Source organism: Pogonomyrmex barbatus, unplaced genomic scaffold, assembly GCF_055798465.1.
Source record: "Pogonomyrmex barbatus isolate J1 unplaced genomic scaffold, ASM5579846v1 scaffold15, whole genome shotgun sequence".
Classification (NCBI taxonomy): Eukaryota; Metazoa; Arthropoda; class Insecta; order Hymenoptera; family Formicidae; genus Pogonomyrmex; species Pogonomyrmex barbatus.
Genome location: NW_028297111.1, coordinates 4,761,845 through 4,774,232, shown reverse-complemented (window position 1 = coordinate 4,774,232; position 12,388 = coordinate 4,761,845). Strand labels below are relative to the sequence as shown.

Below are 12,388 nucleotides of genomic sequence, written 5' to 3'. Positions count from 1 at the left end.
CATTCAATAAGTCAGGTAAATTTTTGCGAGATAGCACCACAATGAACTGTGTAGTATATGGCTAGGAAGTAACACTATTCAAACTGCCTCATATTAAATTTCAACCAAAAGCAACGCTTACTTTACATGTGGCAGACACTGGAAGTGAGCATGACAGCAGTTCGTAAAAATGGAGAAAGACGAATTCCGTGCAGTGATTAAACATTTTTATTTAAAGTGGACGGCTGCGCAAATTAAAAAATTGGACAAAGTTCACGGGGACTCTGCACCAGCGTTGGAGACCGTTTATTTTTGGATTAATGAATTCAAAAGAGGCCAGACATCAACCAAAGATAAAGCGCGCCCCGGACGTTCAATTAAAGTCATTATTGCCAGAAATGATTGAAAAAATCCATCGTGTCGTCATGGAAGATCGCCGAATGAAGGTGCGTGACATAGCTGAGATTGTAAGCATCTTAGTAGATAGGATGCATAATATCCTGCACAAAGAATTAGAAATGAAAAAGCTTTATGCACGATGGATGCCGAGATTGCTGAACATCGATCAAAAACGCATGCGAAAAAACATTTCGCAGCAGTGTTTGTCGATGCTTAAGCGCGATCCACAAAACTTTTGGCGTCGATTCTTGACCGTAGACGAGACTTGCATCCATCACTATACACCCGAGTCTAAACAGTCGAAGCAATGGACAGCGCCTGGTGAATGTGCGCCGAAGAAGGCGAAGACTGTTTTGTCGGCCGGGAAGATAATGGCCACTGTTTTTGGGATTCCCAAGGAAATTATCTTCATTGATTACTTATAAAAGGATCAAACAGTCACAGGAGCATATTATTTTACATTTCTGAATCGTTTGTACGAAGAGCTGCAAACGAAACGGCCGAGATTGGCGCGCAAAAAAGTTATCTTTCATGACAATGCTCCGGCTCACACCTCCACAGTCGCAATGGCAAAATTGCATGAATTAAGAATTGCGAATTGCTGCCCCATCCATCCTATTCTCCTGATTTGGCTCCTTGTAACTTCTTTCTATTCCCAAATCTCAAGATCTGGTTCAGGGGAAAGAAATTTTCGTCCGATGAGGAAGTCATCGCTGTTGTGGATGTGCGTATTTTGAAGGCCTCGAAACTTCCTACTTTTTCGAAGGGATCAAAAAATTGGAACACCACTAAGTGTGTAGAACTCCAAGGAGACTACATCGAAAAGTGAAAAAGAATTTTCCCGAAAATAGGTGATTTTATTGCTTTTTTACCTGACTTATCGAACGACCCTCGTATAATCATGTGGCAAAAAATATAAGTATATATATATATATATATATATATATATATAATTTATAAAATGCTTAACACAACAAAATAAATAATATCACAACAAACTTACTTTTTATAACTTACTTTTTTAAAAAAGTAAAGAGAGTCGTCAAGTGTACGCGCAGTGTGTATGAAAACTCAAGTACATATCTTTGCACTAAAGATCCAAATATTATATTACAAAATTACGTAATTATTTCTACAAGAAACATGATATAAAAAAATGGCCCAAACTTTTAATTCTATAAAACAGAAAAAAAATTTTGCAAAGATAAAAAAGATGTTATCAATCCAAAATTAATGTCACTTTATAATTGCCAAAAAATTTTATTGAATTATTTTACTTGTATTTATATAAAAATAAAATATAAAAAAAATCTGTGTAAAAAAAAACAACGTACAAAAATTTGACGCGCCCGACATTAACCACTACATAATTAACTGTTATACTATTAATAAAAATAATAATTTTTCATTCATAACTCGTTTTTTATTGTCAAAAGTTTCTCATATATACTTTGGTATATTGCCAAAATTATTAAATCGGGTTTACTAGAACTCACTATAACTATATTATTATTGTTATTATTTATTATTATTATTGTTATTGTTGCTACAAAACTGTTGGGATTTTAATTTCCCGCTCATACATCTCTACCGATAACCATCTCCGTCAATAAGAGGTCGCCCCTTATACTTGCCATTGGTGGATTCGCTACTTGTGTTTTTAAGTTGTTGCGCTCTCTAGTTCTTTACCCTCCTTTTTTTGTGTTCTCATACGGTCACGTTTGCCATTTATTTTTTTCTTTATAATTATTGTTACTTTGATTTGAAATTAGTGTGTGACCATATCTTTGTAATCAGAACGAATTAGATACAAATATACTTTTATTTCTTTTCTTTATATAAGAACAATACAAGTGTTCCACGTTTTTACACGCTGCGCCAATAAAAACTTTTTGTTTCAATATTTATTATATTGTACTAATTTGTCACCCCTCTTCGGCGAGGAGCTTTGTCGAATGAAAGAAACATTCAACTAATCCATTCTTCGACAGGAACGTACATAGATTAACTCTTGAAATTATCAAATAAAAAAAAAAAAAGAAAATAAATTAAAAATAGTAAATGAATACAATAAGCATAATTGTAATTAATTTTTTTTAAGATGCAAAAGCAACAGAAAGAAATGGAGAATTTTAAAAAATTATTAGGAAATCCTGAATTAAAGTGTGTAGTAGGGATAGAAACAGAAGATCCAGTAAGCTATATATTTTATCAAAGTTCAACACCAAGAAAAAGAATTTGCGAAGAATGTTTTGACTCAACAAAGACCAATTCTGAGAAATATAAATACATGCCCCTTGTGGCATGGCACAACTTCTGCATTTTCAATAAACAGAATGAAAATATTAAAACTAGATATTCTGTTTGCAACAAAATATTAATGAAAATTCAAAGAGTAGCGGATGTTCAGATTGTTTTAAAAACTATATCAAAGAAGAAAAACTAATCACAAAGGAAATTATAATCATGAGAAGATATGAAACAACAATGTAATTTAAAATACTTAAATGAAATGTAACTCTATGTAATTTGAAATACTTAATATATATATATATATATATATATATATATATATATATATATATATATATATATATAAGAAAATCTAAAAAAATATTTGATTAAAATCTTTGATTAAAATAGAAATAAATACTCTCCCATTGTAATAAGTAAATAAATAAATAAGTAAATAAATGAATAAATAAATAAATATTGTATTGTTAAATCGAATTGTTAATCAACATTCTTTCACGCAACCAACGTTATATGAGATCCGTGAAAGAACGCATGAATGAGCACAGAGAGCATGCAGAGAGTAGACATAGACATTATAATTATTTCTCAAAAATGATAAGTCGGAAAATAACTTTACCATATATGGATTCGTATTAAAATAATCTTTAATTTGATTACAAAAAAATAAAGATTTTCAAAAAAAATATAAAGTGATGGAGAATTTGTTTAAACAAATTTCTTGTAAATTTTTTTTACATTACTTATTTATAAAGTACTGCTGCAACTATTCAACTTTTATCCGAAACATTTTTTTGTAGCTCTTATATTATAGTTTCGGCAATATTTGCCTCGAAAAAAAAATGGATTTTTTTCAAGGGATTGTTTTACCCTTAAAACGGGCACGTATAAAAAAATATGTGTCCCTTATTTTGGTCTAGAATATAACATAGTCAAAGCTCATCAAAATCAGAGGGGAACATTTTCATGCTCTTCCTGTAAGATATCGAGTTTGTATTCTCAGAAAATTGCGCTAAATTGGTGTCATATTCAGATCACCGACGGATAAGCAACTTATGGTCGCCGAGCGGCAGCCATTGATACAAATTCACACAATTAATCGCATTTTGCGCTTTGTCAGGTCTCATTTTTCAAAGATCCGCCATTTTGGTTCGAACAATAGCTCGCAAGAAGTAAACTAAGAGTGACACTGACGGCGGCAGTGTCGATATTGCCCCAACCAATAATTGATAATGAATTCTAACTTATCGATATTAGATTTCTAACTTCTTGTTTTTAGTATAAGTTAAATATTACCCACACGATGACAGATTCGGATGATGAAAGCTCTATTCCGTTGAAAATGTTAAAGTTGAGAAAATCGCAGGTTAAAGCACAGTATACGAGAGCTGCTACATATTTGCAAAGAGCAGAGCTGCACAATATTGCATTAATTGAACTCCGCCAGAGGCTGCATAAATTTAACAAAACTTGCGATATATTCAATGGTGAATATATCCAATCGGCAGTCAAGGAAATAGAGATGACGTATCGCGACATGAAGAAGAGCGACGAGAAGAGAAGACGTTTGTTCGAGGAAAAATATTTCAATATTGCATCGCAACTCGAGGAACTGATCGAAACCAAGTTACATATAGCAGGATGCTGGTTCAAATCAAACGCACGTCATTAAGGGAGGTAACGCTATTCATGCATGGCAGTAATGCCAACGATCAATTAAAATTGCCAACATATCAAAATTCTCAGGTGCCTTTGAAGAATGGATTTCCTTTTGCAATATGTTCCAAATATGGTTACCACATGATTCATCAAAATTGTTCTCTCTAATTTAAAAAATGCAGTACTTAATTTTATCGCTAAAAGATGAAGCATTAGACGTCATATCGATTCTCAAGTGGCAAATGAAAATTACGCTCAGGCATGGGAGATGCTGCGATCAAGATATGACAATTCGAGCGCCATAATCCAAAGGCACATCCGAGCGTTATTCGAAATGCCGGCGATTACAAAGGAACATTATTTACTGCTAAGGCAACTATTGGATAATGTTTTGAAACATTTGCGCGCATTAAAAAGGCATTAAAAAGACTCACAGAGCACTGGAATGAGCTAATGATTCATTTAATAAGCAGCTGTCTGAATCGGAAGACAAGCAAATCATGGTTCTCGGTGAAGCACGATAAGATGCCCACACTCAGGTAATTAACTGATTTTATCGCGCAATAATGCAAAGCTCTAGAGGTATCAACTCGCACGATCCGGCTGGATCTAGAAAGAGGCAGCCAAAATAAAGGTATTACAGCGAATGTGACTGTGGCGAATAATAAATGCGCGTATTGTGAGAAGGACAATCACGCTATATACAAGTGCGATTATTTGCAGCTAGATGTCAACGAAATAATTAAGGAGGCCAGAGCACAAAAGTTGTGTTTAAATTGTTTAAAGACCGTCTCGCATCAAGCCAAACAATGCAGCTTTGGAACATGCAAGTGTGATAAGCAATGCCGCAAGTATGATAAGCGGCACAGCACATTGCTTCATTTGAAACAAATTACCAAGAATCCTAAGGATGAGAAGGAAGGTTGCTTCGACAGAATAGGAAAACGTGGTAGCAACCAGTGCAAACTATGCATCACTTAAACGTGACAAACAAGTTCTCCTTGCGCTAGTCAAGGTTAAAGATGTTGATGACAGGGACATAATATGCAGAGCATTAGTGGACAGCGATTCGCAATCTTGTTTTATCACCGAAGATTGTGCTAGAAGATTAGCATTTAAGCAATTTTCTGCGAATATATCTGTGGATTAGGAGAAGCTTTCACTCAAGTTAGCAAAAGAGTCAAGCTAATAATACAATCCAGAATCAATAAATTTAAGGCCAACCTCGATTGTTTGGTTGTAGGCCGCATCACGTAGGCAATAGCAAATTAGCGTGAATGATTTGCAAATTCCAGAAGGCATTTTGTTGACAGATCCAGAATTTTATGATTCGTTGAAAGTGGATTTGCTGCTGAGTGCTGAAATATTTTTTGACTCATCGGCAGGATCAAGATATCAAAGACACAGTCAACTTGACAGAAGACTGCTCGGTTAGATAGCATTCGGTCAATTGATTGCCAGCGATCACGAACAACAAAGTACTATTTGTAATCTGGCTATTAATGGAGAGTTAACGAAAGAGTAAACGAAAGTCTCATCGGGTTTCGGCAAATCGATCACATCGATAGGCAAGGCACTAAATTTGCGAAGGAACGAGCGTGCGAAGCATACTTTGAGCGCACGTATAAGCGCGACCAAGAGGGATGCTTTATCGTATCCTTACCAATAAAAGAAAAAAATCTTCAAAAACTTCAAAAGTTTGGAGATTCACATGAATTAGCATTCCTTCGATTTAATAATATCGAGAAATTTTGTAAACAGCCGCAATTGAAAGATGAGTATGTAAAGTTCATGCAAGAATATTTAGAATTGAAACATACGCAAGAGATATCGCAAGATGATCCAAGCTGGAATATCTAGTCGCAATATTATTTATCACATCATTGCGTTTTAAAGCAGAATAGCTTCATCACGAAATTAAGGGATGTTTGACGCATCGAGTAAATCTAGCAGCGGCATTTCCTTAAATGATGCCTTAATGGTAGATCCAGTTTTGCAGCAGGACCTAATCTCGATATTATTTTGGTTTAGAAGTTTCAAATATGACAACAGACGTAACTAAAATGTATCATCACTAAAATGTATGGCAAGTACTATTATTGGAAGAATAAACGCCTTTGCAGCGCATCGTGTGGCAAGAGGACCCAACAGAAGATGTCAAAACTTACGAATTATTAACCTTAATCTATCTATATTAAAATGAGGCCGAGGAACAGCCTCGGCCTCATTTTTAGCTACGAAAGTCATTTATCAATTGACTGACATGAAGTCAGATTAATAGACGTGATGATAGCAAAAAAGGATTTCTATATCGATGATTTTCTAACAGGTTTTAATTCTCTGGAAGAAGTAAGAATAATTCGTGATCAAGTAGTAGTAATGAAAAGCGGATTTCTTCTTAGAAAATCTCTAACAGTGAAAAAATTACTGTAAGATATTCCAGGACGGATAAGGCTGTTTTGGAGTTACACAAAGACGATTCAATTAAAACATTAAGTGTCAGATGGAATCATTTCAAAGATTCGTTCCAGTACTTAAGAAGTTTCGCTCTACACATTGCACCAAAAGAAAAATGCTGTCCGATATAGTTCAAATATTTGATTCACCTGGCTTATTGACTCCTGTAAGTCACTGTCAAAATTTTAATCCAGGAATTGTGGAAACTTCACGTGGATTGGAACAAAACGCCTTCCGCCTTCCGACATAACTGCTAAGTAATCTAGCTACATTGAGAACCTGCAATGCTTAAATGAATTCAGCGTACAATATCAAGCTTCTAGAGATAATTAAATTCACAAGTGTGCATAAATTTTGCGACGCGAGCGAAAAGGCTTACGGAGCTTGTGTCTATTTAAGAAGTGTCGACCAAAATAATTCAATATAGGTTCGATGTTTGCTAAGTCTAAAGTAGCTTCCCTTAAGGCAGTCGATCCCTAGACTGGAGCTATGCGGAGCACAATTATTAACTCAATTAATAAACAAGGTCAAAGCTTAATCGTAGGACTCCCAAGACGTACTATTGGATCGATTCATCCACTATTTTGCACTGGATCAAATCCACAAACAAGAAGCTCCCAGTCTTCCCACTTCCCAAACCAAGTTGTCCACTGAGTAGGTGAAGTTCAAGAATCAACTTCAAGAAAGGAGTCATGTCGGCACTAAAGAAAACCCTGCAGACTTAATTTCGAGAGGGTGCACGCCAAGAAAATTGCTTGATAATCAATTATGATGGAGCGGGTATACATGGCTAAAAGTCCGATTCAAAACGATCATTCGTGACAATCGGAAGATTTAGGCGAAGAGCATAAGATTGATGATGAGAAGCAAGTCGTCATGCTGGCAGCTGCGGAGTGATCAGAGAACAGCTTCTTGAATAGATTTTCTACTCTCATAGGTCAATAGGCGCATTAGGGTTGTCGTTTCTTAAGTGCTTGCGATTTGCAAATCTTTGTAAAAGAGTCAAGATTAACTTACATAACCCGTTAACAGTAGAAGATATAAAACATGCGAAACAGTGTTTAATTAAAATAGAGCGTTTAGTCTTTCGTTCTAAAATAAAGGCGTTACAAGAAAGCAAGGCAATTTCGAGATATTAGCCTAAGACACCTCAATCTGTGGTTAGATAAAAATGGCTTATTACGAGTTGAAGGCAGACTGCGATATATGGAACTGCAGCATGACGTTAAATATCCAGCGGTATTGCCGCATCATTTTCCAAACTATCAGAAATGATAATTCTCCATGAACACATAAGGCATTATCATGCCGGTGCAAATACCACTTTTGGCCACGGTTCGACAATCTTACTGGCCCCTGAGCACTCGCAGCATGATCAGAAGATTGATACATAATTGCTTAAAATGTTTCAGATTTAAGCCGAGATTATCGGAGCAAATAATGGGAGATATACTATTGACAGGATAAATCCTGCAAGGGCCTTTACGAGTACAAGAATTGATTTTTGTGATCCTATTTATACATGAAAGTAAAAGAAGAGGAGCAAGCAGCTCAAGGCCTATGTGGCGGTATTCATATGTGTGACAGTTAAGGCAATTCATCTAGAAGTTGTTTCAGATTTAACTAGCGACGCCTTCCTTGACGCTTTCAAACCCTTCGTTAGAGGCAAGTCAGCCAATACTCGGATAATGGCACGAATTTTGTCGGCGCTAATAGAGAGCTAAAGAAAATCCGAGAATTATTTGCACAAGAGTAGGAAAAGCATAAACTTATTATGTTACATCTGAAGGCATCAGATGGCATTTTATTCCGGCCCGTGCATCTCATTTTGACAAGCTGTAAAAAAGCACAAAATCATTCAAAACCGATTTTCACAAGGTTGCCTCAGAAGCATTTATGACTTTTGAGGAGCTTTCTATTTTAGTCACACAAATTGAGACTATATTGAATTCTAGGCCTATGATAACTCTTTCATACAATTCTAATGATTTGAGTTATTTATCTTCTGGGCATTTTCTTATATATAATATTTTGACCCTTATAGGTAATACTTAAGCTCCGAGGTAGATTTAATGGAAGTAAAAATCAATCGTTTGTCGAGATGGCAGTTATTGAAACGAATAAGACAGCACTTCTGGAAAAGCTGTCTTCGGAATATCTACTCAATTTCAAACCCGCAATCAAAATCGCAACAAATGGCAAGTGAATGCCGATCCTCAGATTCGCATTGGACAACTGATTATCTGCCAAGAAGACGGATTTACTCCCTTTAAAATGGGCACTAGGACGAGTACAAAAGGTCATGCCAGGAGCAGATAGTATAGAACCGCAATTATCAAAACTTCTACAGAAGAATACGAACGTCCTTCTATAAAATTGTGCATGCATAAAATTGCCCATTGAAGAATGTTCGCTAGATGATAAGGATTGTTAAATACGTATCAATAGTTATACAAGAAAGTGCGCCGTGCTTTGTAGTTAGTTAATTTATGTTTATGTATTGATTGTTTTGTTTTAATAACCATGGGTTATCAAAGCGCGCGGTATGATAAGCAGATTTAAATTAACTTTATAATTTTGAAACGCATTTAAGTTCATTTAATTTTAATAAATGTTCAAAATTGCCGCGATGAGTAAGATAGTATCGCGGCCGTATGCGAAGCGATGATTTTCTGTCGTTCTTGGTATAGTTAGTATTAGGTGTACAAAAAAGTTCTGAGCTTTTTTTTGTAAAATTCAATCTTTATTCAAAAACAAACAAAAAAATATTAATCAGCGAAATATTCCCCGATTGCATCAACGACCTTTTGCCATCTTTCGGGTAGCTTGCGAATTTTTTAACGATAGAAGCTCACCGGCTTCGAAGCGATAAAGTCATCAATGCATTTTCGTATCTCTTCAAATCTCACGAAATGTATATCAGCCAAATGATGCTGCAGCGACCGGAATAAGTAGTAATCAGAAGGCGCCATGTCTGGGCTATACGCCGCGTGCGGGAGAAGTTCCCAGCTTAACGTAAAGATGTGATCCTGAGTCGCTTTCGCAACATGTGGTCGAGCATTGTCATGAAGCAAGATCACTTTATAACGTCCTTGGCCAGTAAATGGCCTCTTTTCTTCTAATGCATCGCTCAAATTGTTGTTGGTAGCGATCTGCCGTGATTATTTCACCCGGTTGTAACAATTCGTAATACAACACACTTTTCCAAACCCACCAGATACAGAGCAAAACCTTCTTGGCGTGAATATTAGACTTTGGCGTCGATGTCGAAGGTTGACCAGGGTCAATCCATGATTTTCTACGTTTAGGGTTATCATAAAGAATCCACTTTTCATCGCCTGTAATGATTTTGTGCAGAAAATCTTTTTTCCGGAACTTTGAAAGCAAAATGAGTGCAGTGTCACGCCGACGATTTTTGTTGTCTTCGGACAATTCATGCGGAACCCATCTGCCTTCCTTCTGAACCTTTCCCATCGTATGTAAACGTATGGAAATGGTTTGCTGCGTAACGCCAAGCTGTTCTGCAAGCTCCTTTTCAGTTTGCACAGAGTTTATATCCAGCAGTGCTTGCAATTCGTCCGTTTCAATCTTTTGAGGGCGTCCAGCACACGATTCATCTTCAAGACTGAAATCTTCTTGGCGAAATTTTTGATACCATTTTTTATATGTAGTATGACTTACAGTTCTCTCCATATGCAGCACAAATTGCAGTGGCTTCAGCAGCATTTTTCTTCAGATGAAACGCGAAGTGGATGGAAAATCGAATATGCTCTTTTGTTATTGCCATCGTGAACACTACTGATTTTTGAGGTTATGTGCATCAAATGCCAAATCGTATGACATTTTAGAAGGCCAAATGTCAACGCTTTAAAACCGCAAAAGGGCAGGAAGATATATAAAATTTAAATTGTTTGTGTTTCGGTTGTATGAAATCTAAAGCTCAGAATTTTTTGTACACCTAATAACAGTGTAATAATATAAGGTAAAAAAATAGTACTGTCTTGGACGGCATGGCAATCAAAAGCGAATTAAGAGCGATTTTAAAGTTTTATTTGTAAACGATTAAAGCAATACAGTCCACTTACATCGAAACAATGTTTCGCATTGACAAGTTACCTAACCAGCGAAAAGATTTCATTAAGTTCGTCATAACAGTATCAAGTTATAATTCTTTCACCCAGACCCGAGAAAATACAGTAATAAGGGACCCAATTCAAACCTATCGTTTTTTGATAAAACTTTGCGGGGAACGCCACTACTAGCAATGCATCGATAATATTAAGATCTATTACTTCTGTTATTTAAACGTACCAGTTAAGCGAGACACGATATCTAACATAAACATCCTGTCTAGCTCGCATTCTGTCTAATCCCCGCCTAGCTACCTCAGATTCCTAGTACCAATATTCCTCCTCAACAAGAATCAGACTTGGTCAATCTTTAAAAACGAGGTCTTTCGGAGGAGCAGCGCCATTCATTCTTCATTTTTCATTTAATACAAAATACTTGATCGCGAGCCATTTATTCCTCGTTCAGTACTAATAAGGGACCTGTCACAACTGAAACCGATTTGATTCTCCTTGAAATATGTTATTAAACACAAAAATCTAAGACACGTATTTTCTTTCTTATATGTGCTCAATCGAAGTTTTAAGGGATAAAACAACTTCTCAAAGGCTAATCTATATATTTGATTTCCATCAATTGTCAACGAAACGGTAAGATAAAAAAATGTTTTAAACAAAACTTTTATAATTTCTTATGTATTTTATAACTGTGTATTTAAATTTTTTTAAAATTTAATATTTTTCAAACTATTCCTACTTCCCACTATTATTTTTATGTAATTTAAATTTTTCCTAAGAATAAAAATTAAAGAGAATATTATGCCAAATTCAATCGTATATAATAAAATTATTTTATAAAATCGCATTTTTCCGAAATAACCTGAAAACATCGCTATATCGCATCGTTTAAAGTTTTATGTTTATATATTACAAATAATAAAAACAATAATAATAATTTTTATTGTTTTTCTTTAATTATACATATAAAAACATTTACTTCTTTCATTCATTCTTCATATATCTTATTATTATATTATCTTAAGTTTAAAATTATTTTTATTTGCTTACAAATGCTTTTGCTTTTCTGCATTGTGTATTATAAATAATAATAGTATTATAAATAATAATAACTTCTATTCGTTTTATTTATTTACATATATAACTGTTTGAGAATTCATCTAATTATTATAAAAGTTCTGGGACTGTGAGCGACGCATCGAATGGGGCCATGCCGCGATTAGTTTATAACTATACTTATAACTGATATCACAGCTGACTAGTCTTATGATTCTCAATGCAGTAAGAGTCCTTGAGACACGCCATGAGCTGCACATAACAGTAACAGTTCAAAGTCTAAGAGAAGTCCAAAGCCAGTGATCCGAACGATATTCCGCTGATATTGAAGAGATTATATTAATACTCTCCAAGTGAACAAGCCCAAAGTTGAGAGACGAGAACAAGAATTCACTCATCGGCCACGTGGTGAGCACGAGCGCGTCATAATGGTAGCTCCGCAATAATCCGGCAGCACTCTCGATCACTTCACTGAACCTTGCGAGGAACGCGTCCTTGCG

The 12,388-nt window shown here is 35.4% G+C and overlaps 2 protein-coding genes across 6 annotated transcripts in view; one reads left to right on the top strand and one right to left on the bottom strand.

Annotated features, from left to right (window-relative positions):
- The window catches only part of rho-5 (rhomboid-5), a 473,385-nt gene that overhangs the window by 379,407 nt on the left and 81,590 nt on the right, over nucleotides 1-12,388 (bottom strand). The gene's annotated exons all lie outside the window — the stretch shown is intronic.
- On the top strand, nucleotides 145-984 carry LOC148937288 (uncharacterized). Its single transcript, XM_089073463.1, has one exon. The coding sequence runs from the start codon at nucleotides 300-302 to the stop codon at nucleotides 801-803; it is 504 nt and encodes a 167-aa protein (XP_088929589.1). The 5' UTR covers nucleotides 145-299; the 3' UTR covers nucleotides 804-984.

What these genes read in the sequence shown, in the direction of transcription:
- LOC148937288 (XM_089073463.1), top strand. Translation starts at nt 300, where the DNA reads ATGAATTCAAAAGAGGCCAGACATCAACCAAAGATAAAGCGCGCCCCG.